Source organism: Hevea brasiliensis, chromosome 16, assembly GCF_030052815.1.
Source record: "Hevea brasiliensis isolate MT/VB/25A 57/8 chromosome 16, ASM3005281v1, whole genome shotgun sequence".
Taxonomy (NCBI): Eukaryota; Viridiplantae; Streptophyta; class Magnoliopsida; order Malpighiales; family Euphorbiaceae; genus Hevea; species Hevea brasiliensis.
Window position 1 is genome coordinate 48,926,040 of NC_079508.1, and position 24,131 is coordinate 48,950,170.

At 31.3% G+C, this 24,131-nt stretch overlaps 1 protein-coding gene across 1 annotated transcript; it reads left to right on the forward strand.

Moving 5' to 3' along the window:
• Positions 1-12,817: 12,817 nt before the first annotated feature.
• Positions 12,818-24,131, forward strand: LOC110636019 (transcription factor VIP1). The gene is made up of 5 exons (XM_058137962.1): positions 12,818-13,487; positions 13,858-13,990; positions 23,086-23,170; positions 23,568-23,819; positions 23,925-24,131. Exons 1-4 carry the CDS (start codon positions 12,922-12,924, stop codon positions 23,816-23,818), a joined length of 1,035 nt encoding a protein of 344 aa, XP_057993945.1. The 5' UTR covers positions 12,818-12,921; the 3' UTR covers position 23,819; positions 23,925-24,131.

The following is a 24,131-nucleotide window of genomic DNA, read 5'->3' on the forward strand; positions in this document are numbered from 1 at the left end:
TTGCTCATTGATTTGGACCCTTTCTACTTTTGATGCAGCATCTACTAATTTAGCAAAATATGTGATCTCCAATGCTGTTATCATGACTTTGATATTGTCATTGAGCCCTTCCTCGAACCTTCTGCACCTCTCTACCTCTGCAGGGACTATCTCCCTCCCATACTGGCTCAATCTGACAAACTCACGCTCATATTCTACCACTGATAATTGTCTCTGTCTCAGACTGATAAATTCTCTTCTTCGCTCTTCTAAATACACTTTACTAACATATTTCTTCCTGAACTCTGTGAGGAAGAATTCCCAGGTGATCCGTTCCGATTGCACCTTACTGGTTACTGTGTCCCACCACTGATATGCATCATCCTGGAGTAGGGACACATCACACTTCGAGTTACGCTCTGGGTGCGATTAAATTTGTTTTGACTGATTGTTCTATCCAACCAGTTTTTTGCAGTCATGGGATTATCCTCTCTCTTCCCAAAGAAATCCACAGCCCCATGTTTTTGCAGTTTCTCCAGATGAGACTTATGCGGTGCTGGTGGAGGTTGTGGCTGTGTTTGTGGTGGAGCACGACTCTCCACCTCTTCATCAACTGCTCTTTGAGAAGCAGGATCCATATCCTATTCAAAATAAGAAAACAAACAGATCTGCATCAGTGTCACCTCAACACTTACAAATGCAATGCAATGGTATGCACTCTATCTAGGCCCAAAAATGCCTAAACCGATGCTCTGATGCCACTAAATGTGACACTCCTTACCCGTCTACAGTATAGCTGAGCAAGATATGTCACTCAGTGTGCCGGAGCACCAATTCATATTTCAATTATAATTTATCCCTTTTAATTCATTTATTTACAATTTTTGATAAATTTGAATTTTTTCGTAATTTTTATAGAAAAATCCGACAGAATGCCGACTATAAATTGGAAAAACAGTTCTTCTGAACCTGTTTAAAAGACACTTCCAATATAATTTCCAAATCCAAAACTCTATTATACACACATTTCAACTCAATCTCAAAATCTCAATACTATTTTCAGAATTTCTTTTTTTTTTTTTTTCTGTTCACATCATCACTTGAAGCATATTCATGAATATTTCTCAACATTTCATTTTTCAACATAGTATACAGAAAATTTCAATAACATGAAATTTCATATCTCTACATTATCACATAAGTTCAGAAGTTTGTAATTACAATCAAAACTAATACAAAATGCAAAATACAAAATGCCACCCAAAGTCTTCATGTCCTACCAAGTGCACTGCAGATGTGAGGTGACTCGACTCGATGCAGACTCACGAAAGTTCACTCGGTCGATGTTTCTTTGGGCTCCCGGCTATGTCTCGATACTGCGTGTGGCAAAAGCGACGCGCTAAGCAATTCTGCTTAGTGGTGATAATATAAAATAAAATAAAATAAAATAACTAAAATAATATAAATATGCAAAATGTATGTTTACATTTTTGGTAGACTTAATTTTTTATATTTATTACAGTATTATTCAATTAAAATTTGGTAAAATTTATTATCATTGCCCGAGTAATCCATACTAGTCGACTGGACTAGATAAACGGGTAAACTGGCACTGGGTACTAAGTACCTTGGACCATCACACTATCGGTCATATTGTGTCTCCCAGTGTGCAACAGAACAGCTAATAAGCTGTAATAATTATCAGGGATAAAACCTGAGTGTAACAACTCAAATAACATAACCAAAGGCTATTATGTCACAGAATGGCATGGGAAGCCATGAAACACAGAATGGCATGAAGCCATATGAAGTACTGCTAACAGAACCCTATTGACATGCCAATCTATCCAAACCAATCTTGCTAGGTATACTAGGGCATATTACACTTTTAAGTTTCATAATTCTTGAAATTCAAGTTTTGGTGTTACTATTCAATTCATTAGTCAACAAAATGCTGACTTTTACATAGACAATAGGTACATTGGTTTTAATACTCCCAACATACCACATTTTGCATTCTAAAATTGTTGGTATTGGTTGTCAATACCATTTCTAAGCTTAATGTTAATTGTTAAAAATTTTCAGTTTTCAAGCTTTGTGTTTACTATTTCATTAGTCAATTTTACAGTGGGAATTTGGCAATATGATCAACATGAAAGTTGTTCCTTATTTTGTCTAGTTACATTTCCTTTTTTGAATCACTCCATTTGGAGTTTTGTAGCTCAAGTTATGGCCCAAAAACCACAACAGGCCGGATTATAATTTTTCCAGAATATCTGGACTGACCAAATCTACAGTAATTAGAGCAGTGACTGCAGGTCACTTTTTGAATATGTTATGATCATAATTTGGGTTAGGTTTATTCATAAAAAGTTGTAGGTCCATATCTCAGCTTGCTTCTAGTAAAATTTTAGGTCAATTGGATCTTACTACACTGAGTTATGACCAAATGACTAAACAATGTTCATTTGGTCATTTTGCCCAGGCAGAATGCAGGTCACTCGGATTAGGGCAATCTTTTGGTCAACTTAGTTTGGTTTTCTGGGCATGGTTTCTTCACCAAAGTTGTATCATTATGTGTCTAGTTTCATGTCCAATTGGCTTTGCACCAATTGAACCTCTACAAATCCAGTCATTGCTGCCCAAACCTGCTGGACTCATGCCTAGTTCTGCAGGTCACCAAGGGCAGCCACACCAAACTCAAATCCCACTACACAACCCACTTCATTTTTTATTCAAACAGAACCAAATGGTCACTAATTGACCATTAAAACCTACTTTCATCATCACATGATCAAAGTCTCATTTTCATCCCAAACCCTAACTCAAACATCACAAACTATGCATTATCATTTGCATTTCATCACTCCACTTAAGAGATGCATATTAAGGGCAGCCATACTACCATTTTAACTCCATAAAAATCATCACAATCTTATCCTAACCAAGGCTGCCGAAATTATGGGATGGCATACAAATGGTATTTAATAATTTTCTTTGTAATTTGCACTCATTCATAGTCCTTTAACATGAATTTAAAGAGAAAACCAAGATTAGGTCACAAACCTCTAATGGAGTGAACTTCCCACTTGCTAGGGTTCTTCTTTTTCTTTTCTTTTTTTGCTCCTAAAAGACTCACCAAGATGTAAGAACAATTTTTTGTGTTGGGAATATAGGGTTTAGTTGGGTAAAAGCTATGAAAATCAAGCTTTAAAAAGCTTGGTAAGGTTGGCTATGGAGGGAGAGGGTGACGGCAAGGAAGAAGGTAAGAGAGGGTTCTGATTTTTTTCTTCATTTTTCTGCCCATTTAGTCTTTTTAAATAAACTTATGCCATGTGTCAACATTGGATTGGTTGAGAGAATTTTAATGACATCATTATGATGTCATAATTCCAATTTCTATCATTTTCTATCCTTTTCTTGTCTATTTAATTTCAATTAAATTTTTAACAACATTTTTTCACATTTTATGTCATAAATTATTTACATAAGTGGACAAGTCGGTCAAAAATCATCTCTGAAGACGAAATGACCAAAATGCCCTTCATTTGGCTTAACGAGCCAAAATTATGTGTACCGATAGAAAAAATTTTCTAAGCATTTTCATGGCATTCTAATGTCATAAAAACCTCAATGATCCTTCTTTGGAGTCCCAAAAATTATTTCATAATTTTTCTCCCGGGTCTAGGGTTGCTAAAGGCCTTCACCGTCACTTCCCCTTCGGGTTACTCATCACTGGGGTTTCAGCTCGTTTAACCTTAGTGTATTTCGTTTCTAAAAGTTTTTTCTTGATTTTTATGAGCATTATTTAGTTTCTTTATAACTTCTCACTCTAATCTATTTAAAATTTCAAACATTCTAGCTACCCGAACTAACATTGGTCACCAGAATAGTAAACTGTACGGACTAGCTAAAATGAGGATGTTACAAAATTGAGCATTTATGGAGTTGTGGTTGAGAAAAGTACATTGAAAGTGTTTTCTTTTTAGGTTTTGAAGAACTATTTTCTCCATTTTTAGCCGGCACTCTGCCGAAATTTCTGTAAAATTTTTGAAAATCTTAATTTAATCAAAAATTTAATTTATGACCTAAACTTCAATTAATGGTTTGAATAATTATTCAATATTACCCACCATTTTAAAAATGAATGAAAATTATTTTAAAATCTCTTATAGTATATTTAATGGGTTATCGATAGACGAAGTTCGGTAATTCATTAGGTACACTACGGGATCATGTTATACCTTACGGAAGGGTGAGGTGTGACAGGAAAAATCTAGGATTTGAGTTTTGATCAATATATGTGAGTTTTAAGCATACTTTCTAGTTGTTCTAGGCCTTATAGATATGTATATGTGATGGGTTTGTGTTTTAAAACTTTGATATGAGTTTTGAGGCTTTTGGGAGAATGAATCTATAGGTGTTTGACTTAGGAATTCTGAAAATTCCTAGGTTTAATTGTCGAAAGCCTAACATTTGCCAGCAGAAACATGTGGTTTCTAGAAATATGAAATTTTTTTAGGTTTGACAGTTGAAGTCCCAGACTTCGACAGCCGCAGTGGCTATTTCCCAAAATGGGTACCTGATGTTTCAAGGTTCAATAGCAGAAGCCTAAGACTCTGGCAGCTGAACTTGGTTCTGCCTACTTTATTTCTCCTTCAATTCCAAGGTTCCAAAATCCAATTTCACAGTTCCTAAGGGTCTAGAATAGGATGTTTATGATATGTATAGATTTTTAGAACCTTGCATAATACCCTAGGGTCTAATTATAGGATCGGGCTTAAGGGACTCAGAAGGGTAAGAATCTGAGGATAGCTCCCATTCTAGTAGGTGGTTGATACACTACAGGAGGTGAGTAACTCTAACCTTAATAAAATGAAAACTATTTATAGGTAATTATTGAGCATCATCATGTATCATGTCATATTTATTTTAGGATTATATATTTAGAATATGAAGATGTTACGTAATTGCATAACTTGTTGTTGGTGCATTGATGGATGTTGGATGACCCACTAACTCCCCCCATGTTATGTTTATGTAATGTTACGTATATTATTGATCCATAAGTAAATCCTAAGGGGAGATTTTTAAGTTGCCCTTCAAGAGAGATCTGTGAGTTACCCCTGGATACATGACACATGTCATGTTTTAAAGGAAAGTTTAGGGAGGTACTGGTGATAATGTCCAATTACATAAAATGTTTGTGATGTGAAAATCTATGTGAATAATGCATTGCACATGTATGAATGAATGACACAATTAATGATGGTTAGTTTACTCACTGAGCTTGTGTAAACTTACCCCATTCCCTTAAACTCCAGGTGCAGGGTTGCAAGACTAGAAGATGCTTTCAAGAGAGAGCTGCAGGGGTAGTCTTAGCTCTTTCCTTATGTATGGTATATGGGTAGATGAATATGTAATTTATAAATGGATAGTAATGTGTTAGTGATTAAAGGAAATTTGAATTATGTAATAATTGTTTGAGTACGATGATGTATATGTTGTTTTAATCATTTTGAGGGTATGCATGTTGAACTATTACATTTTCAATCTTATGTATGTTAAAGTTCAAATTATGAACCATTATTATATTATGAATGTTTATGTATGGATAAAAAACTAAGGTGTAATAGTTTGAAGTATGTTTAGCTCGTGAGATGAAGGAATATATGCATATTTATCAGGTTTTAGGCTTACTACGGATTTCGGCAGCCTTAAGCTGACCTGATTCCTAACACTAGTAACGGCCCTTAGCTTGGGTCGTTACACCCAAATTAGAATTTATGTTTTGGATAAAATTTCTTTAATTTTGAAAATTATGATTAAATTTTTTAAAATTAAAATTTTTGGATACAATGAGTAACCAATGTAAATGTTTTAATTTATTTGGTCAATATTTCTTTTTAATATGATAAGTGTCTCGTAAGTTAAAATAATTTGAAACTGATTACTGAATGTTACATGGGATTTTCTGTTACTTAAATCGAAAATGATGGGATTTTATATTACAAATTAAAATTTGAGTACCTTAATATTACATACATTAAATTGAGATATTGTCTATATAATTTATCCATTTTTCTTGAAGCTAAGTCAAAGTGCATAATAATTAATAATATATATTGTCATTGATGGATTGATGTTTCTATTTCCAGCATGTCTCATTCAACCACTTGAGAAATTAAGCTACCATTTTGGTTATTTTTTTCCTTTTTTTATTAAAAAAATTAGGTAAAAGGAATATTTAAGAAATTACTTTTTATATAAAAATTAATATCTTATCATCATTGTCATTTTCATATCTCATATAAAATAACTTATCTGAATTTTACACTAATTATTTATATATAAAATTAAAAAACAATTAAGTATCCATTAAGACAATGATCAAATAATTATCCTATAGTATAAAATTATATAAATTAATCCTAATGTCTTCCTTTCTTTAAAATTATTATATTGTACAAAAAAAAATGTTAGATGGATACATGTTGACTAATTTTTGGATTATTGGAGAAAATAATAAATAATATCATGTGTTGCGTCCATTTCCGTTAAACATAAATTCAATAGAACGAATATATGACACTTATGTTTGATAATAGTTTATAATCTCTTAATTTTCTTTTAAATTTGTGATATTTAATTTAAAATTTTCTCATAATAGTTATTTTCATGGCTGTTATGTTCTATGAAAAGTTTTAAAAATGAATATAAATTAAAAATTAGTTTTTGGCAGCAAAATAGGGTTAAGAAAAATGGATGATTTCATCATGCAGCTTTGAACCATTATCAGTTCCATGAAATAGTCCATTTTATTTCATATTTCATTGATATTATATATTCTCTATGTTTGCAAACTAAAATTTTATAAAAATTTAATTTAATTAATATTTTAATTACTATATTTAATATCCAATATAACTTTATTTAAAATAATTCATTACGAGAAAATAATTTAATAAATTCTTATATAATTATATTTGATTTTTATTTTTTAAATAATTTTTGTAGTTAAAAATAATTAAAATTTTTTATTCTAAATATAAAAATTGACAAAAAAAAAAAACAATTGAATTGAATTATTATAAAATTTTGATTTCCAAATAGAGGGAACAAGTAAAAGAATTCAATTTTTTTTTTAATTTAAAGATTTCATTAAAAAATTCATTTGTAAGAGAATGATTGAATTATATTATCATACAATCATACTTTATTTCAATTTCTTTTAGAATGAATTGAATTCTTTATTGTAAATATTAGAATTGACAAAAAAAATAATTCTTAATAAATTTTAAAAATATTTTTTTTAAATTAAAATAAATTAAATTCTTTTATTCTAAATGTAAAAATTGACAAATAAAGTAATTAATTAAATTAAATTTTTATTCAATTATGATTTTTAAATAAGTGAAAAAAATTATTTTAAAAAAAATAATATTTATAAAAAAAATAATATAATTATGTGCGAATTAAATTATTCTTTTTATAAATATTTTTTTTTCAAATAAAACCATTATTTCTAAAATGTATACAAATCCCAGGTGCTTACCATGTGCGAACATACCTTATCTTCTTCCTCCTTTTTTTTTTTTTCCATCATTTTGTATTTGAAAAACAAATTGATGTAGTAGGTGACATGCCTTATTGAGGGCTATTAATCAGATTGCAAATAAAGTGCATAATTAGACTGTAAATTAATTTATATAATTTAAATTATTTATGTAATTATGTAATAAATTAATGAAATAAGTATGATGAAAATCTTAAAATTATATAAATATAAATTTGAATTTATGTATTTTAATCCATGTATTGAGTTTGTAGTTTTTATTCGAAAATATATAATATTAACTATTTTTTAGAAGATGCAATAATAGAAATTTTTGAATTTTATTCTCACATTTATTATAATATAATAAACAATTATTTTTATTATAAAAATTATGAAAAAAAAAAGAGTTTTACCCTCCAATAAGAAGAATATTTTTCAGGAAAAAAGGTTTTTTTTTTATCTTTTATTTTTGAACGGCCACCATCTATTTTTGTAGGGAACGAAATTCTAAATGATACACACATAAATGAACGGGAAAAAAAATAAAATAAAAAAGAAATTCTTGAGAAAAATCCATATAATCTTTGACTCATAAAAGGTCTCCAAAGAAAAAAAAAAAAAAAAAAAGATTTTCTGGTCCTTTGTGATTTTTAGGAAGTGATTGGCTAACCCAAATCGTACCTTTTATTCAAAAATTCAAGCCTCTTTTCATTTATTTTTCGAATTTGGTCTGCAGTTCCATCATGAAGAGATCTTCTATCTTCATTTGTCAGCATTGAGCATTGATTACCATAGTTTTTGTTCCCTTTTGATTGTGGGTTGAAGACTAAAATTATATTTAAAGAAAAAAAAATATGATTTTAAGTTGCTACTAAAAAAAAAATTCAGAAAAAGTTATTTTATTATTTTAAATTATTTATTTTATAAAAAAATAATTTATATATAAAAAATATTTTTTATAACAAATCATTTTATAAAAAATATTTCTGTTAAAATATTTTTTATTATTTAATTATAATATTAAATTAATAATATTTAATTATATATTTATGTTATACATATATAAATATTTTTATATTTTAATAAAATTATTAAAATTAAAAAATAATTTCTCCATTAAAAAGAAGTTATTTTTTTAAATAATTTAATTTTTTCTTTATTAATGAAATATTTTTTGTTGATTAATATTTTAAATACTTTAAATATTAAAAAAATATTTTTCATTTTCAACAAAATAAATAGAGCGGTAGTATTCTAATGATAAAATCTTATCAAATTTGATTTTAAATATTTTAATATTTTATAATTAATATATTTAAATAAATATTTTTCTCATTTCATTTTGAAAATTCATTCCTAAAAAATCAATAATTATTCTTTTAAGACAGTATTATTATATATATATATATATATTTTTTTTTTTTTTTTTAAATCCTAATTTAGTATTTTTATATTTATGAGATATTAAAATAATAATAATTTTATTAGTGAGTTTTAATTTATTATATTAAATTTATTTTTAAAAATGATAAAATATATATATATATATATATATATATATATATATATATATATATATATATATAATAAGTTCTTACTGTCGGCAAGTGCGCTGGGGAAGCAAAATCAAACAACAAGCTACTTTCAAACTCGTGGTCAATGCCTTAGGGAAGCAAAATCATAAGTTCTTAACTGTCGGTTAATGGCAGTTGGTCATTTTATTCTCCATTTGCATTTTTTTAATAATAAAATTATAAGCACTACAATTAAATATTTAATTTTATAATTGATATTTTTTTTACATAAAAGGACACAATATAATTAAACGCCTTTTTTTTTAATTAATAATATTTTTTCATGACAAACTCTATACAAATTTTAGCTATTTTATTTTGATACATACTTTAAATGGGATAATTTAATGTTATGTAAAACATTTTCAACCATTTATACATGAGACATATAATTATTAATATAAAGTTTAATATATTTCTAAATAGATATGTAATTATTTAGCAGTTAAATTTTTAATATAATTAAGTAACTAATCTCTCTATTTTAAGAATTAATTTATTTCCTTAGAATACATCTAATAAAAATTTAAATTCATATAAAAACATATTTAATAACTATTAGATAAAATATTTATATTAAAATTTATATAAAATTAATTAAAGTGTATATAATAAATATATTAACTTATATATGAATATTTAATTTAATAATTATTAATATTTAAGCTTTCTATCTCTCTGCACTTGTCTATATATTATGAAACTATTAATAAATTTGTCCATTCATTAAAAAACTTGTATTATTTTATTGTTAAAATAAAAATAAAAATATTATGCTATTATTCTTCCCTTTCTCTCTCTCTCTCTTTAATTTCTACCTTCTCCCACCCTCGCTCTATCTTTCTTACCTTTCTCTCTCTTTCTCTTTATTTTCTGCTCTCCACCCCTTTCTCTATCTATTTTTTTCTCTCCTACCCACTTTATTATCTCTCTCCTTCTAATCCCTCTCCCCTCCACACCCTCTCTCTCAACAAACTCAAAATAAATATAAAGAAATCAATTTAAAATTCAATCTCAAAATCAGACAACTTAGAAAACTAAGTTCATCTGAAAAAAAATCTCTTTCTCTTTCTCATCAAAGGTTGCACTAAATTCCAAATAGAATTTGTCAATTGTTGCAATTGAAAATTTTATAATTCTGTGAATGTCACAACAAATTATAGTTGAGTAAACCAAAATGCAACAAATTCATGCTCTCTTCTCGTTCAAGGACAAGCACTCCTCAATTTCTTTTGTCATAATCATTCCAAGAAAGAAAATGAGGAGTTAATTATCTTGGAAAGGATCAACGATTTGTTTTCTTCGTCAAATCACTAGGGTAGGGCCTTTCTCTGGCCAAAGTGATAGTACTTTCAACGTTGGAGGTGCTTTTAAGGACACGGATGACGTCAAAGGATATATTCATTGACAGTTGAGAAAAAAAGAGCTAGAATAGAAGTGAAGATGAGTGGGATACTCATAAAAATTATTTTACTTGTTTGAATTTATTCAAAACTCGTTTACAATTTATCCTAAAGTATTTGAATATGTTTTAAATTTGATTATTATTATTTAAAAAATATTTAAATTTATTTAATTTTATATATTTTAAATAATAAAATACATAAAAATATTTTTTAATTAATAATTTATATTTAAAAAAAATCTAATAATTTTACAAGATATTTTAATTTTATTTATTTAAAATATAAAATATAAAATTTTATTAATATTATGATAAAAAATATAAATTTTATATTTAATTAATTATTTATATAAATAGGTTTAAGTAACGAATACCGATATGTAAAATTTGAATCTAATTTGAACAACCATAAATATTATTCTTTAAATTCGAATTCATTATAAACTCAATTATATATTATTCAAACACATATTATTAGAATTTAATACTGTAAATATTTGATTTGTTGTCTCTGAATCAAATTGGCCAGCTAAATTAGTGAATTGACCCTCAAATTGGTTGAAGTTTATAATTGAACCAAATAAAAAAAGTGACCCGTTTGATTCGGCGGTTGAACCAATGAACTAGTGTAATCCGGTGTGACCCGATCGGTTCAATTATTTAATAAAATCTCTCTTTTTTTTAAATTTTTGTAATTTTTGATATAAAAAATATAACTCAAAATATCATCAAAAATTTTAAAATAAAAATTAATTAAGCTAACTTGATAGTTATGTGTTTTATATTTTAATATATTTATTTTTAATATATATATATTTTTTAATATATTTATTTTAATATATATATATTATTATATTTATTACTTTTATATAAACTTTATACTATTAAAATTTATTAAATATAACTTAATAAATATTAAATTTTTATTTTAAATAATTAAAATTTAATTAATTATATTATTTATATTAATATATGTTATATTTAATTAATTTTTAATAATTTACTAATTAAATCACCAATTTATTCATCTGAATCTTTTATTAGTCAACCTCTGAGCGGAGTTTTGGGTGAGTGAGGATGGGGAGGCGTAAATCATATAATTGGGGTGGAGCAGGAAGAGTGCAGGTGAGAGTAGAGTAGACTAGGCTAAGGTTTGAAGTTTATTTCAAACATGGACAGGTGTCCCTAGTATTAAAAAATTTATATTACCTTCGTCTATACTTTAAATGGAATAAAGTTTATATTTGCTCTTCAGCTTTTTGGTGATGTGTGAATATGTCTATTTTGGCTTTTTACTCAATAAATTCAGAATTTTACAAGCTTAAATTAATAATGATTTAATAAAATATTATTTTTATAATAAAATATTATTTTTATAATTTTTAATTGTTAAAAAATTATTTACTATTTTTCATAAAAAAATTAATTTGTTTAAATGAAAACCATCAATTCATATTCCTATAACACAACCTAACAATTCAAATCCAACATACAACCCAATTATTTCTAAATCAAATATATGATAGTTTCAACTACATAATATTAAATTAATTTTTATAATAAATCAAATAAAAATAAATAATTTTAAAAACGTTTCAATTAATTAGAGTTTGAATTTTGCCAGTATTTACATTTATTAATGAAAATACTGTAAATTCAAACTCTAATAATTTTTTTACAAATGATTCGTTTTGAAACTTAAACTCCAAAATGGTATGAATTCATCTAATTCCATCGTAAATCCATACATATAATACATAAAATGTTCTTGCAAAATTAATGTGAAACTCATCATTCCAACCTCTTTAAATTGAATAATCTCGTAATGTAATTGAGATTATAACTCATTTATTCTAAACTCTTTTAAAGAATATTCTTAAAAAATGTCAATGACCTTTATATATGGCTATGGATTCTTGCATAGTTAGGTTCTGATACTAAATAATATGAACCCACTTAATCTTATCTCAAAAGTTAACTTACAAAGAGAAATTTATGAACCTATATAAATAAAATTTTTAGTGATGACTTTAATAATTATATAAATGATATATGTATTGTATTCTAAAAATATATAGATGTAATGAACTTTCTAAAAATAACATGTATTAGATTTGACGTGTGTAATGATTTATTTTCAATTACAAGAATTAAAACAATGTATTTAATTAATTTAGGTTAAGGTGTTACCAGTTAAGTTAATTAAGAAAAGAGAAATTATGTATATTTAATTATTTATAGTTAGAACCCTATTGTCAAAATTGTTGCAATTATACCCCTGTAGCGTTAACAAAAGTCTTTCGTGTGTCTGCAGTGCTAAGCTTTAACAAAACCCAGTGTGTTTCTATCATCAGTCATTAAGTACACCTACAACCAACAACCACCTCTACTGCCGGCTGAAAAAAATGGAGCTAGCAAAGTTTATCGGGAAAAAGCCGATGACGATGGACATAGAGCAGATGCCCGATACACCGCAACGTGGGTCCCACCACAGACGGGCCCATTCTGACACCTCGTTCCGCTTCGACGATCTCCTCCTCTTCGACCCCTCTGAACTCGACCTTTCTTCTCTCGACCTTCCTACTCCCACCCCACCTCGCGGCGCTCCCATGGCTGTTGATTCCGGCTCCGTCTCTGATGACTCTGCATCTCACAGTGGCCCAAATACAAAGCCCAAACCCATCAACCACCTCCGGAGCCTGTCCATGGACTCGGATTTCTTTGATGGGTTGGGCCTTACCACTGGCGGTGGAGATGAGAAATTTGGCGGGAAAGCGGCGGCGACGGCAGCGGCGGGGGGAGGAGTGGGTGCCGGAGAGAAGAGGTTACACCATAGGCATAGCAATTCAATGGATGGGTCGAGTACGACCTCGTTTGAGATAGATTCTGTTATGGTCGATGGCGTTAAGAAAGCTATCGGTCCTGATAGACTTGCTGAGCTTGCTTTGATTGATCCCAAGAGAGCTAAGAGGTACGAGCTTTGGAGTCTAATTTATTTTTTTGTTTTTTTAAATAATAACTTTATCGCTTTTATTTTTATGTATCATTAATTGTACATCATCGTTTTTGAGCTAGATTCTGTGGCTGAAATGATAGTATATTGTAATTTTTCTTTTAGTATGGGGAGATAGATGAGTGTTTGTGATGATTATAGGTTGCAGCCTTTCTCTGAATCTAGTTTTCTAATCCAATCCATTGCTTGAGCTTGATATGCAATTTTTTTAATTTTTTTTTTTATTTTTTGGTCCAAATTCCCATTTTTTCAGTAAGTATAATATCAAGTGGACGATTATTGAGAACTGGGGGCATTGGTTTTCTTATGAAATGTTTCTCTGGTGTAGGATTCTTGCTAACAGGCAATCTGCAGCACGGTCAAAGGAGAGGAAAGTACGATACACTAATGAGCTGGAGAGGAAGGTACAGACACTTCAGACAGAAGCAACCACCCTCTCTGCACAGGTCACAATGTTGCAGGTATCTATTACTTGATGGTTTCTCTTTAATTTCAAACAAAAATAATTATGGATTCTGTTTCTTATACTGAAGTTGCGTTTCCTCCTCTATGTCGTGAATATGTGATGAAAGTTTTTGTATGCATGGATCTGCAACTTCTGGTTTGTTGGTGCAAATAATTTAATAACGTGCAACTTTTAACCACCTCTTTGTTCTTGTGAATTTATTCTCAGCTTTAGTTTTCTTTTACGTGTTACATGAAAAGTTAATATAAAGGTAGAAGTGTGTGTGTATATATATATTTCGTTATTGTCCTAAAGAAATCTTTTATATACATGCGAAAGAATAAGTAGCTGGATTTCAGAGGTTTATTCAAATTTCCCCTATACTAAAACTTTGTTGTGATAACAATTTCTTTGTTAAATTTGATACTTCAAGCTATGGCACTTTAGCTTGTACCTATGTTTGCGACATATGCCCCATCTATGCTGCCTTATTTCTTAACTATGTCATGTTTATATCTATATTAGAAAGTTTATATTATCCACTTATGTTTGGACTTTAGGAACATGTATGAGGATATGTATATTCTTCCCACATCTTAGTAATCTTTTTTTTCTCGCATTAGCCCAGTTTTTCTTGGATGCTGAGTTATTCATTCCTAATTGGTGCTAGACATATTAGATGCCTTGCAAGATATATCTTTTAGTTGTTTGAATAGAAATTTACATTAATATTGCTTTAGTTCTCAATCTGCAAAATTTTAATTGCTATGGTAATAAACCTGGCTCATTCATAAGATCACCATGCTTGTTGAGGGCAAAGTGTGCCTGCATTTGGAACCAGGATGTTGTACTGTTATTGCGGTGAATGGTTGTTCTTTTCTGACTCTAATGAAGCTTTCTGTAATAGTGTGGCACCTTTTATGGTTCTATGCTTGCATGCTAAGTGGCATTGTATGGTTATTATGATGAAAAGCAGTTACTTAGCCATTTTTGCCCAACCAAGCCTCAGTAGCTGCTTAAGCACTATCAAACAACTAGATCTTCAGATTATTAAAGAGCTAATTGTCAACCGGATCTAACAGGGTCAGTTGATCTCCTTGGACTTTATTATGCTTCTGGTGCATTGACACAATCTGTGGATTTCTAAACATGGTGATCCTGGAACTATTTTTCCAATTTGTTGGAAAGACTAATTGTAAGACATTAATGATCAATTGTGTTAAAAGAAGGATTTAGAACAAAATTTAATTGGACATTTCAAACTTAGTTTAGCCAAATTATGGTTTTAGTACTCACTAGCTGTCTAATGCACTATCTACTTGACTATGCACCTTACTCTCATTTTAAAGCAAAACGCTGATTTTTGCAATACATATACAACCAATCGGACCATACATATTGCATAGGAAGTAGGAACTTACCATACTGTTCTCATGCCCACTAACAATAGCAGCAGGTATAAGCCTTAGCCCCTGACACAAGCATCCAGAAACTTTACCAGCGGGATACCTAGCACCTTCTACCATATATCCTTTTGAAATTCATCATGGCTGAACAAGATTGGGAATAAATTGATACCCTTTATAGCCATCCACCCATCATAATCCATGAGTCTGAACTCATACCATAATGAAGGTCCCAGTTAGAATAGCTGGTAAAGTCTGTTAAGCATTTAATTGGAGGCTTGGGAAGAAGTCTTTCATTCATCATGACTAGATGGACTCGAGGGCTAGTGGAGCTCAAAAGGAAAAAGAAGCCAAAAGAAATGGTTTAAGTTGCGTTTCAAGCTCTCTTAGCAATTTTGAATAGCATTTATTAACTTGTCTATGGTAACACCCCTCTAGCCTGCATGTAAAGAAATATATTCAAATAATACATATTTGGGAATTTTATCTAAAGTTCAGGCCGGGCTTTCCTTATTGTGTTGATGGTGTTTATTAAAGTTGCATATTAATAGAACCACTGTTAACTAGTTATTAATATGCAGAATATAACAAGATTTTTGCATTGTAGTCTCTTTTTGTTTCACGGAGAATCATGGTTTTAAATAATGGTCGTGGCCACATTCGCAGTCGCGAATAATGGAAATAGGCCTATAATGGCCGCAACGTAATGGGAACGGCTTGTCGTTATGCAAATTTTTTTGAAAAATTTGCAAACTTCGTGAAATGAATAAATACTCAAAGATATAATTAAAACTAAAATGTATAATAAGCACAAATATATAAAATAAAGATATTAAATCCACTATTCTTATACATCATTAGTATTAAACAATTCAAAACCAAAATAACTAAGAAAATAGTAAAAACTAACCTTATTTCTCCCAAAATGAGTGTCTAGGAGATTCCTGAATATGTTGACTTTGATCCTAGGACTGGGATTGGGAGATTTAATCATTAGCTTGGGTTGTAAACTTACATACTATGTAATTAGATTGTAAACTTACTATTTAATTTATGATATATGAAAATTAATTTCAAGAGTTAATTTAATGATTATTTATTTTTCTTAAATTTTATCTTGTCAAAGCCTAAATTTATACGTAGCAAAAATTATTAACCACAAAAACTTTCTTTGATATTATTTTCTAATTATTTGTGTATTTACCTAAAAAAACTAAAAAATAGCTAAAATTTAGGGGAAAAAAAAAACATTAACTCACCCTTTAATCTCCTTCACTTCAAAACTAATTTGTCTATTTGATGATCTATGCTCTTGAGCTAAAAAATTTGTAGAGAAATGAATGATTTCACTTGAGTTGGTTGTGGAGAAAATTGAGAGAGTTGAGAGAAAATGACTTAGTTGCCTAGAAAGAAAATGAAAAGGTGCTCAAAAGTTTTTTGCCCCAAAAAAGGTATCCTCTGCTACATTGCACATTAAAGAGGTAAACAAAAAAACTAAAGAATTCTTAGCTAGAAAAGTAACGGCCGTTGCCGACCGTTAATAACAACCGTACTTAACGGCTGTTGCCGACCGTTAATAACAACCGTACTTAACGGCTGTTGATAACGTCCATTACCTTTAAATAATGGTTGTAATGGCTTTTACAATTGAAAATTTAAAAATCCGTTAGATAATGGTGGTAATGATAACATTAAGCTAAAAAATCTTTAAATAATGGCTGTTACGTTGTTATTTAAGACCATGCAGAGAATAATTTGTTTATGGAGAAGATTTTCTGAAAATTAGTTAAAGATTATTTTATGGTTGTAGAAAGATGATTCTCCTTAATATCAATTAATCTGTACATGGTATATATATACAAATTGATTCCTATAATTGTGTTCTACTAATTAGGAAGAAATCCTAAATAGGAATACAGAATACAGAATATATAGAGAAATAATATAGTGATTGACTTTCTATAACACTCCCCCTCAAGTTGGAGCATAGATGTTAATCATGCCCAACTTGTTACAAAATGTAGTAAATCCTAGCTCCATTCAGAGCTTTTGTGAAAATATCTCCTAACTGCTCTCCAGTTTTGATGTGTCCTGTTGAGATGATCTGTTGTTGAATCTTTTCACGAATAAAGTGACAATCAATCTCAATATGTTTGGTCCGCTCATGAAACACCGGATTAGAAGCAATATGGAAAGCAGCTTGATTATCACACCACAATTTCGCAGGCAGGGAGGTCTTAAAACCTGTCTATCTAGTAATTGAAGTATCCACATTACCTCACATACTGATTGTGCCATGGCTTTGTATTCGGATTCAGCACTAGATCGAGAAACTACACTCTGCTTCTTACTTCTCCAAGTCACCAAATTTCCCCCAACAAAAACGCAATATCCAGTAGTTGACCTCCTGTCAACCTTAGATTCAGCCCAGTCGGCATCTAAAAAACATTCAACATTCAAATGCCCATGATTATCATATAACAAATCTCTTCCTGGAGCGCCCTTCAGATAACACAAGATTTATCCCAAGGCTTCCCAATGAGCAACAGTTGAGGAAGACATAAACTGACTTACCACATTAACGGCATAAGCAATGTCAGGACGAGTGACTGTAAGGTAGTTCAATTTTCCTACCAATCTCCTGTATCTCTTGGGTCTTCAAACAACTCACTATTCCCTGCTAATAGTTGTAAATTTGGATTCATTGATGCACTACAAGGCTTAGCACCTAATTTTCCTGTCTCTATCAATAAATCGAGGACATATTTTCTTTGAGACAAGAAAATACCCTTCTTACTTCTCATAACTTTAATATCCAAGAAATACTTTAACAATCCCAAGTCTTTGGTCTGAAACTGGGTTTGGAGGAAGGTTTTAAGAGATGAAATACCTGTAGAGTCACTCCCAGTGATGACAATGTCATACACATAGACTACCAGGAGAATTATACCAGCCTCAGATTGCTTATAAAATACTGAGTAATCACACTTACTCTTTTGCATACCAAATTCCTATACTGCTTCACTGAATCTCCCAAACCAGACCCTAGGACTTTGTTTCAAGCCGTAAAGAGACTTCTGAAGCCTACAAACTTTACCCAACTCCCCCTGAGCAACAAACCTAGGTGGTTGCTCCATATACACCTCCTCCTAAAGATTACCATGAAGGAAAGCATTCTTGATATCCAATTGGTGCAGGGGCCAATCATATGTAGCTGCTAAAGAGATAAACAAGCGTACAGAAGTAAGTTTAGCTACAGGAGAAAAAGTGTCAGAGTAATCAATCCCATATGTCTGAGCATATCCTTTTGCTACAAGGCGTGCTTTTAATCTAGCCACAGAACCATCAGGATTTACCTTTACTGTAAATACCCATTTGTAACCAATAGTTTTCTTACCAGTGGGCAAATGCAACAGTTCCCATGTATTATTAGCATCTAAAGCCTCTATTTCCTCTTTCATAGCAGCACACCAGCCAGGATGAGACAATGCCTCACCCACAGTATTAGGGATAGGAAGAAAGTCTAAAGAAGTAACAAAATACCGAGAACAATAAGACAATTGATTATAAGAAACAAAAGAAGAGATAGGGTAAGTACATGAACGTTTACCTTTACGAAGAGCTATGGGTAAGTCTAGATCAGAATCATGATCAGTATGAAGTATAGAATCTCCCAACGAAGTAGCTGGTGGAGGATCTGAGTCAGGAATCTCCAATCTCTTGGAATAAACATGAACAACGGGAGGTTGAGTAGGTCTAGAGACAAAAGGAATAGGCTGTGGGAGAGGACTAGACATTGGTTGGACAGTATATATTAAGAGATCATCCTCTTTTCCTTGACTCTCATACACAGATGATTGAGAAAAAAATAGAGTGGACTCAAAAAATGTGACATCTGCAGAAACAAGATAACGATTAAGAGTAGGAGAGAAACAACGGTACCCTTTTTGCAGCCGGAGAGTACCCAAGGAAGATACATTTGAGAGACTTTGGATCCAATTTAGTAATCTATGGACGAACATCACGCACAAAACAGGTATAATAAAAAATACGGGGTTCAACAGGGAATAAAGATTTTGTAGAAAACAAAGCAGTATGAGGAATATCCCCATTAAGGACAGAAGACGGCATACGATTGATAAAAAAATATGCCGTATAAACTGCATCCGCCAAAAAATGTTTAGGAACTTTCATTTGAAAAAGAAGAGCACGAGTTACCTCAAGAAGATGTCGATTTTTCTTTCTGTCACGCCATTTTGGGATGGGGTATCCACACAGGAAGACTGATGAAGAATGTCATTTTGTGTTGTATAAAACTGAAATTGTGCTGAAAAGTATTCTTTGGCATTGTCACTTCTTAATATGCACACAGAAATATTAAAATGAGTTTTGATTTCATTACAAAAGGCACAAAAGATAGAAAATAACTCAGAACGATTCTTCATTAAATATAATCAGGTAACACGAGAGTAATCATCAACAAAAGTAACAAAATAACGAAATCCAGTTTTAGAAGTAACAGAACAAGGACCCCAAACATCAGAATGAACTTACTCAAAAGGGGATGAAGCCCGTTTATTGACTCTAGACACAGAAGGTAAACGATGATATTTTGCAAACTGACATGACTCACATTCTAGTACTGATAAAGACTAAAACTGAGGACACAGCTTCTTCATGGTAGACAAAGAAGGATGAGCTAATCTACATTGAGCTTCAAGAGGTGTTAAGGTACTAGAGCAAACAAGCGATCACGGTACATGATTTTTCAGAATGTAGAGACCACCTGACTTACGTCCTCTACCAATAATCTGCTTCGTCGTAAGATCCTGAAACAAACACTGGTTAGGAAAAAAGGAAACAGAACAATTTAAGGTATGAGTAAGTTTACTAACAGAAAGTAGATTAAAAGAGAATTTTGGTAGACACAAAACAGATGACAAAGAAATTGAAGAAGTCGGGTTCGCAGTTCTAGAACCCATGACACAAGAAGTAGAACCATCAGCTAAAGTAACTGCAGAGGAAGTGAGATTAGACTGAAAAGCAGATAGAAGACTAGAATTACCTGTCATGTGATCTGTCGCACCAGAATTAATAACCCATTTGGATGAGGAAGACACAAGGCATGTAGTGGATTTACCTAACTCAGCGATCGTAGTGACAGGGGAATTGGTATGCTTTAGAAATGCTTGATACTGGGAAAACTGTGTAAAATACTCTGCAGATACCAAAATAGTTGTCTCAGAGGAAGATACTGTAGAATTCTCTGTTGTCATATTTGCTATCTGTGATCGTTGATTTTTCCTCTGAAGTTGCGGACAATTATATTTTGTATGGCTAGACTCATGGCAATAATAACAAATGACTCATCTTGAGTCCTGATTAGAACTAGCCTCTTCATTACGCTGATTACTTCTATTGCCTGTAATTCCTCCTCTACTTCCTCTTCTATTACCCTGTTGTCCATTTGGATTACGGCTAATAAGAGCACTACTGGCAAGTTGTGAAGATTGGGTACTCTCTGTACGAAAGATCAGTGTAAACGTTTCATGCAAAGAGGAAATCTCAGAACTAGAGAGAATCTGAGATTTAACAGTCTCATACTCTGAAGGAAAGCCTGCAAGAAAACTCATAACAGCCAGTTGCTCCTGTTGGGCCTGCTGAACTTTCACATCAGGACTAAAAGGCAACAATACATTAAGTTCCTTATATACCCGTTTAAAATCCATAAAATAAGCCGTGAGAGACTTATACTCTTTCTCAGCATGGTAGAATGTCTTACAAACATCATAAATACGGGAGATATTCCCTTTACCAGAATACAGAAAATCTAAGTAATCCATCAATTCCTTAACAAATTCACAGTGATTAATAAAACTAATTACCTTACTATGAATCGAGTTCCGAAGCTGCAAAAATAACCGAGTATCATCCCTTAGCCAAGTTTGTCGTGTATCATCCGTAGGTGGATCTTTAGTAAGGTGATCATCCTTATCAATGCTACGCAAATGGACCCTAACAGTCTTACTCCACTCCAGGTAATTCGAACCATTAAGTTTGTGTTCAGTGATCTTAGTCATCACCGGAATCACATCAGAAATAACATTCTTATTGTCTACCATTTGTTGAGACAAAGAAAACTGACCGAAACGTTAATCCAAAGTGCTTACAGCAGCAAAATAACCCAAAATCATAAATCAAGCAAATACCGAAATAGGATCTGAGGGCCAAACCTCATAAGTCCTTTAATGGTGTATTGGATCAGGCAACAGTACACAGTGGTGGAATGAGGGGGTTGAGGCGACGCCGACGATGTTGATTGGAGTCGAAACCGCCCGTCGGCGGCCAAGGTCTCTCCTAAGCTGGGTGGTAAGAACAAATAGTCACCCTAGACAGATGACCTGCTCTGATACCATGTAGAAAGAGATGATTTCCCTTAATTTCAATTAATCTGTACATGGGTATATATATACAATTGATTCCTATAATTGTGTTCTACTAATTAGGAAGAAATCCTAAATAAGAAATCCTAAATAGTAATACAAAATACAGAATATATAGAGAAATAATATAGTGATTGGCTTTCCATAACAATGGTGTTTGGAGTATATCGGAAAGTGTATATTTTCTTGAGTCGATGAAAACGTTCGGACCTACAAGGAGTTAATTTTTTCCTTATAAATGCAAATGAGAGAAAATTGCACAAAAAAGGGGTAAACTACTGTTGTTGCCTGTGATTTGCAGCTGTTGGGGATGATTGATAGACTAATAAGTATGTGCCTATGCAGTTTTCTTATATGTTTCCTCCCTTTTTGTGAATTTGTGAGGTCTTCAAAATGATTTTCTGTTCTGAAAACAAGAATTTACTTTTTTCCTTTGAAAATAGCTTAGTTTTTACTTTGACTAGGAAATGTATTTTCTATCGATCAATTTTCCCAAACAATCCAAATGCTGAAAAAAATGCAGAAAATGTTTTCTGAGAAAATGAAATGGAGGCTTAATGGAAATTTCTTTTGGGAAAATGAAAACATTTTTCCTTGAAATAAATGGAGCCTTAACATGTGTCTTGCATTTTATTTGAAGTGTTAACCACAGTCAACAACCTTGGGTAATACTTTCCATTTGATGTGTATTTAATATTTTCATACATGATGAGCTTTTGTGGATGATACATAGGTGCATGCTTTTACATGTGCTTGCCATAAAATTTGATACAATTTTGCTCATTGAAAATTATAGTGAAAAGAATTATTTATTGACAGAATGGCGTCTGATCAAATGATTCCAGTAAAAGGAAACATTCTTTTTCTTATCTGATCTGCTTTCCTTTCTCATCTTTAGTGTGCTATATGGGTGCGTGCTTCAGAATTGTGCCAGTTTATACAGACTGAACCTCCTACTCAGCTTGATAACACCCCCATGTTACCCTATATGGCTACTGTATTAGTTAACTCTCATAAAACCTAATGAGTAATTTTGTTATGGGATAATTTTAGTTTTTGGCTTTATCTTTGTAGGGCTATGTTAACTTTTTAATTATCTATTTTTCATGTGGAGTATATCTCATACATGTTATTGTAATTATACTCTTATCTTCTTTTATAAATAAATTCTTCTTTTATAGGGAGAGAAATCTAATGCGCAAAAAACATTTAAAAGCATACAAGGAAAATTAGTGCTTATGTGCATTCTTTTGTTTGTGCAGAGAGACACTACTGGGTTAACAGCTGAAAATAAGGAACTGAAGCTGCGATTACAGGCTATGGAGCAACAAGCACAACTTAGAGATGGTAAGCATGTTGAAAGGAATAGTTTTGCCATTTTATTTAGGGCATCTTGGAACTATATAACTTAATTAATCATGTCTATCTAATCGCTAAACATTTAAATGTACTTTAGCTTTAAAATTCTCCCTGTGGTATCTGAATATCTCTCCTTTGAGAGAATTTTTATGACATTGATGTGCCACAATTTGCGATTATTCTAGTGTGTGGATGTAGTTATGCAAAGTATCAGTAGATAAATCAACCACCACAAAACTTATTTCTATGTTGGCTCGGAATACTACCGTAGATAATCCTTCTAAACGTAATCCTTTCCTTTTTTTTTACCTCAACCAATGTTTTAAAGGAATTGGATCTAGAATAATTGGTAATTGGTGCCTATGTGCTTCTCTGTGGTCTGCAGCTCTGAATGATGCATTGAGGGAAGAGGTGCAGCGGCTTAAGATAGCAACTGGCCAAATTCCAGCCGTCAATGGAAACCCCTTCAATCGAGGTTTGACTCCACAATTCTCCTCCCATCAGCCAGCCCTGCATCACTTTGGAAGTTCCCCAGCCCAGCAGCAGCACGTGCCGCAGCCATCCACCAACAACCAGACTCTCAATGGGCAGCCCCATCCTCATCCTGCCTTCTCAAATTTCAGCCAGAGGGTGTAATGTATGTGAAAAAACTTCAATTGTTGGGAATTATATGTTGCAAAATTAGGAATTAAAAATTCAACCAGCTAGCATGTTTATATGTGAGCATGTATATGTGTTGCAGGTAAATGTTGTGAGTGTTGCTTAGAGCTGTTTCTGTCACCCACAAAACTACGTTCTCTTTAGGACAGATGTTAATTATAACATGCTGAAAAGGAATTAGGTCTTTGTGAAATAATTCATGGGTGGTTGATTTCTGTAATCTATTCCTGTATAGAACAATTAGCTCTTGAAATTAAATTGGACTCAACACCTATATTTCCAGTAGAAA

Excerpts from the sequence above, each read along its gene's own strand:
- LOC110636019 (XM_058137962.1), top strand. The coding sequence starts at position 12,922 with ATGGAGCTAGCAAAGTTTATCGGGAAAAAGCCGATGACGATGGACATA. Across the intron at positions 13,991-23,085 it reads CACAGGTCACAATGTTGCAG|AGAGACACTACTGGGTTAAC; the intron begins GTATCTATTACT and ends TTGTTTGTGCAG. Across the intron at positions 23,171-23,567 it reads ACAAGCACAACTTAGAGATG|CTCTGAATGATGCATTGAGG; the intron begins GTAAGCATGTTG and ends TGTGGTCTGCAG.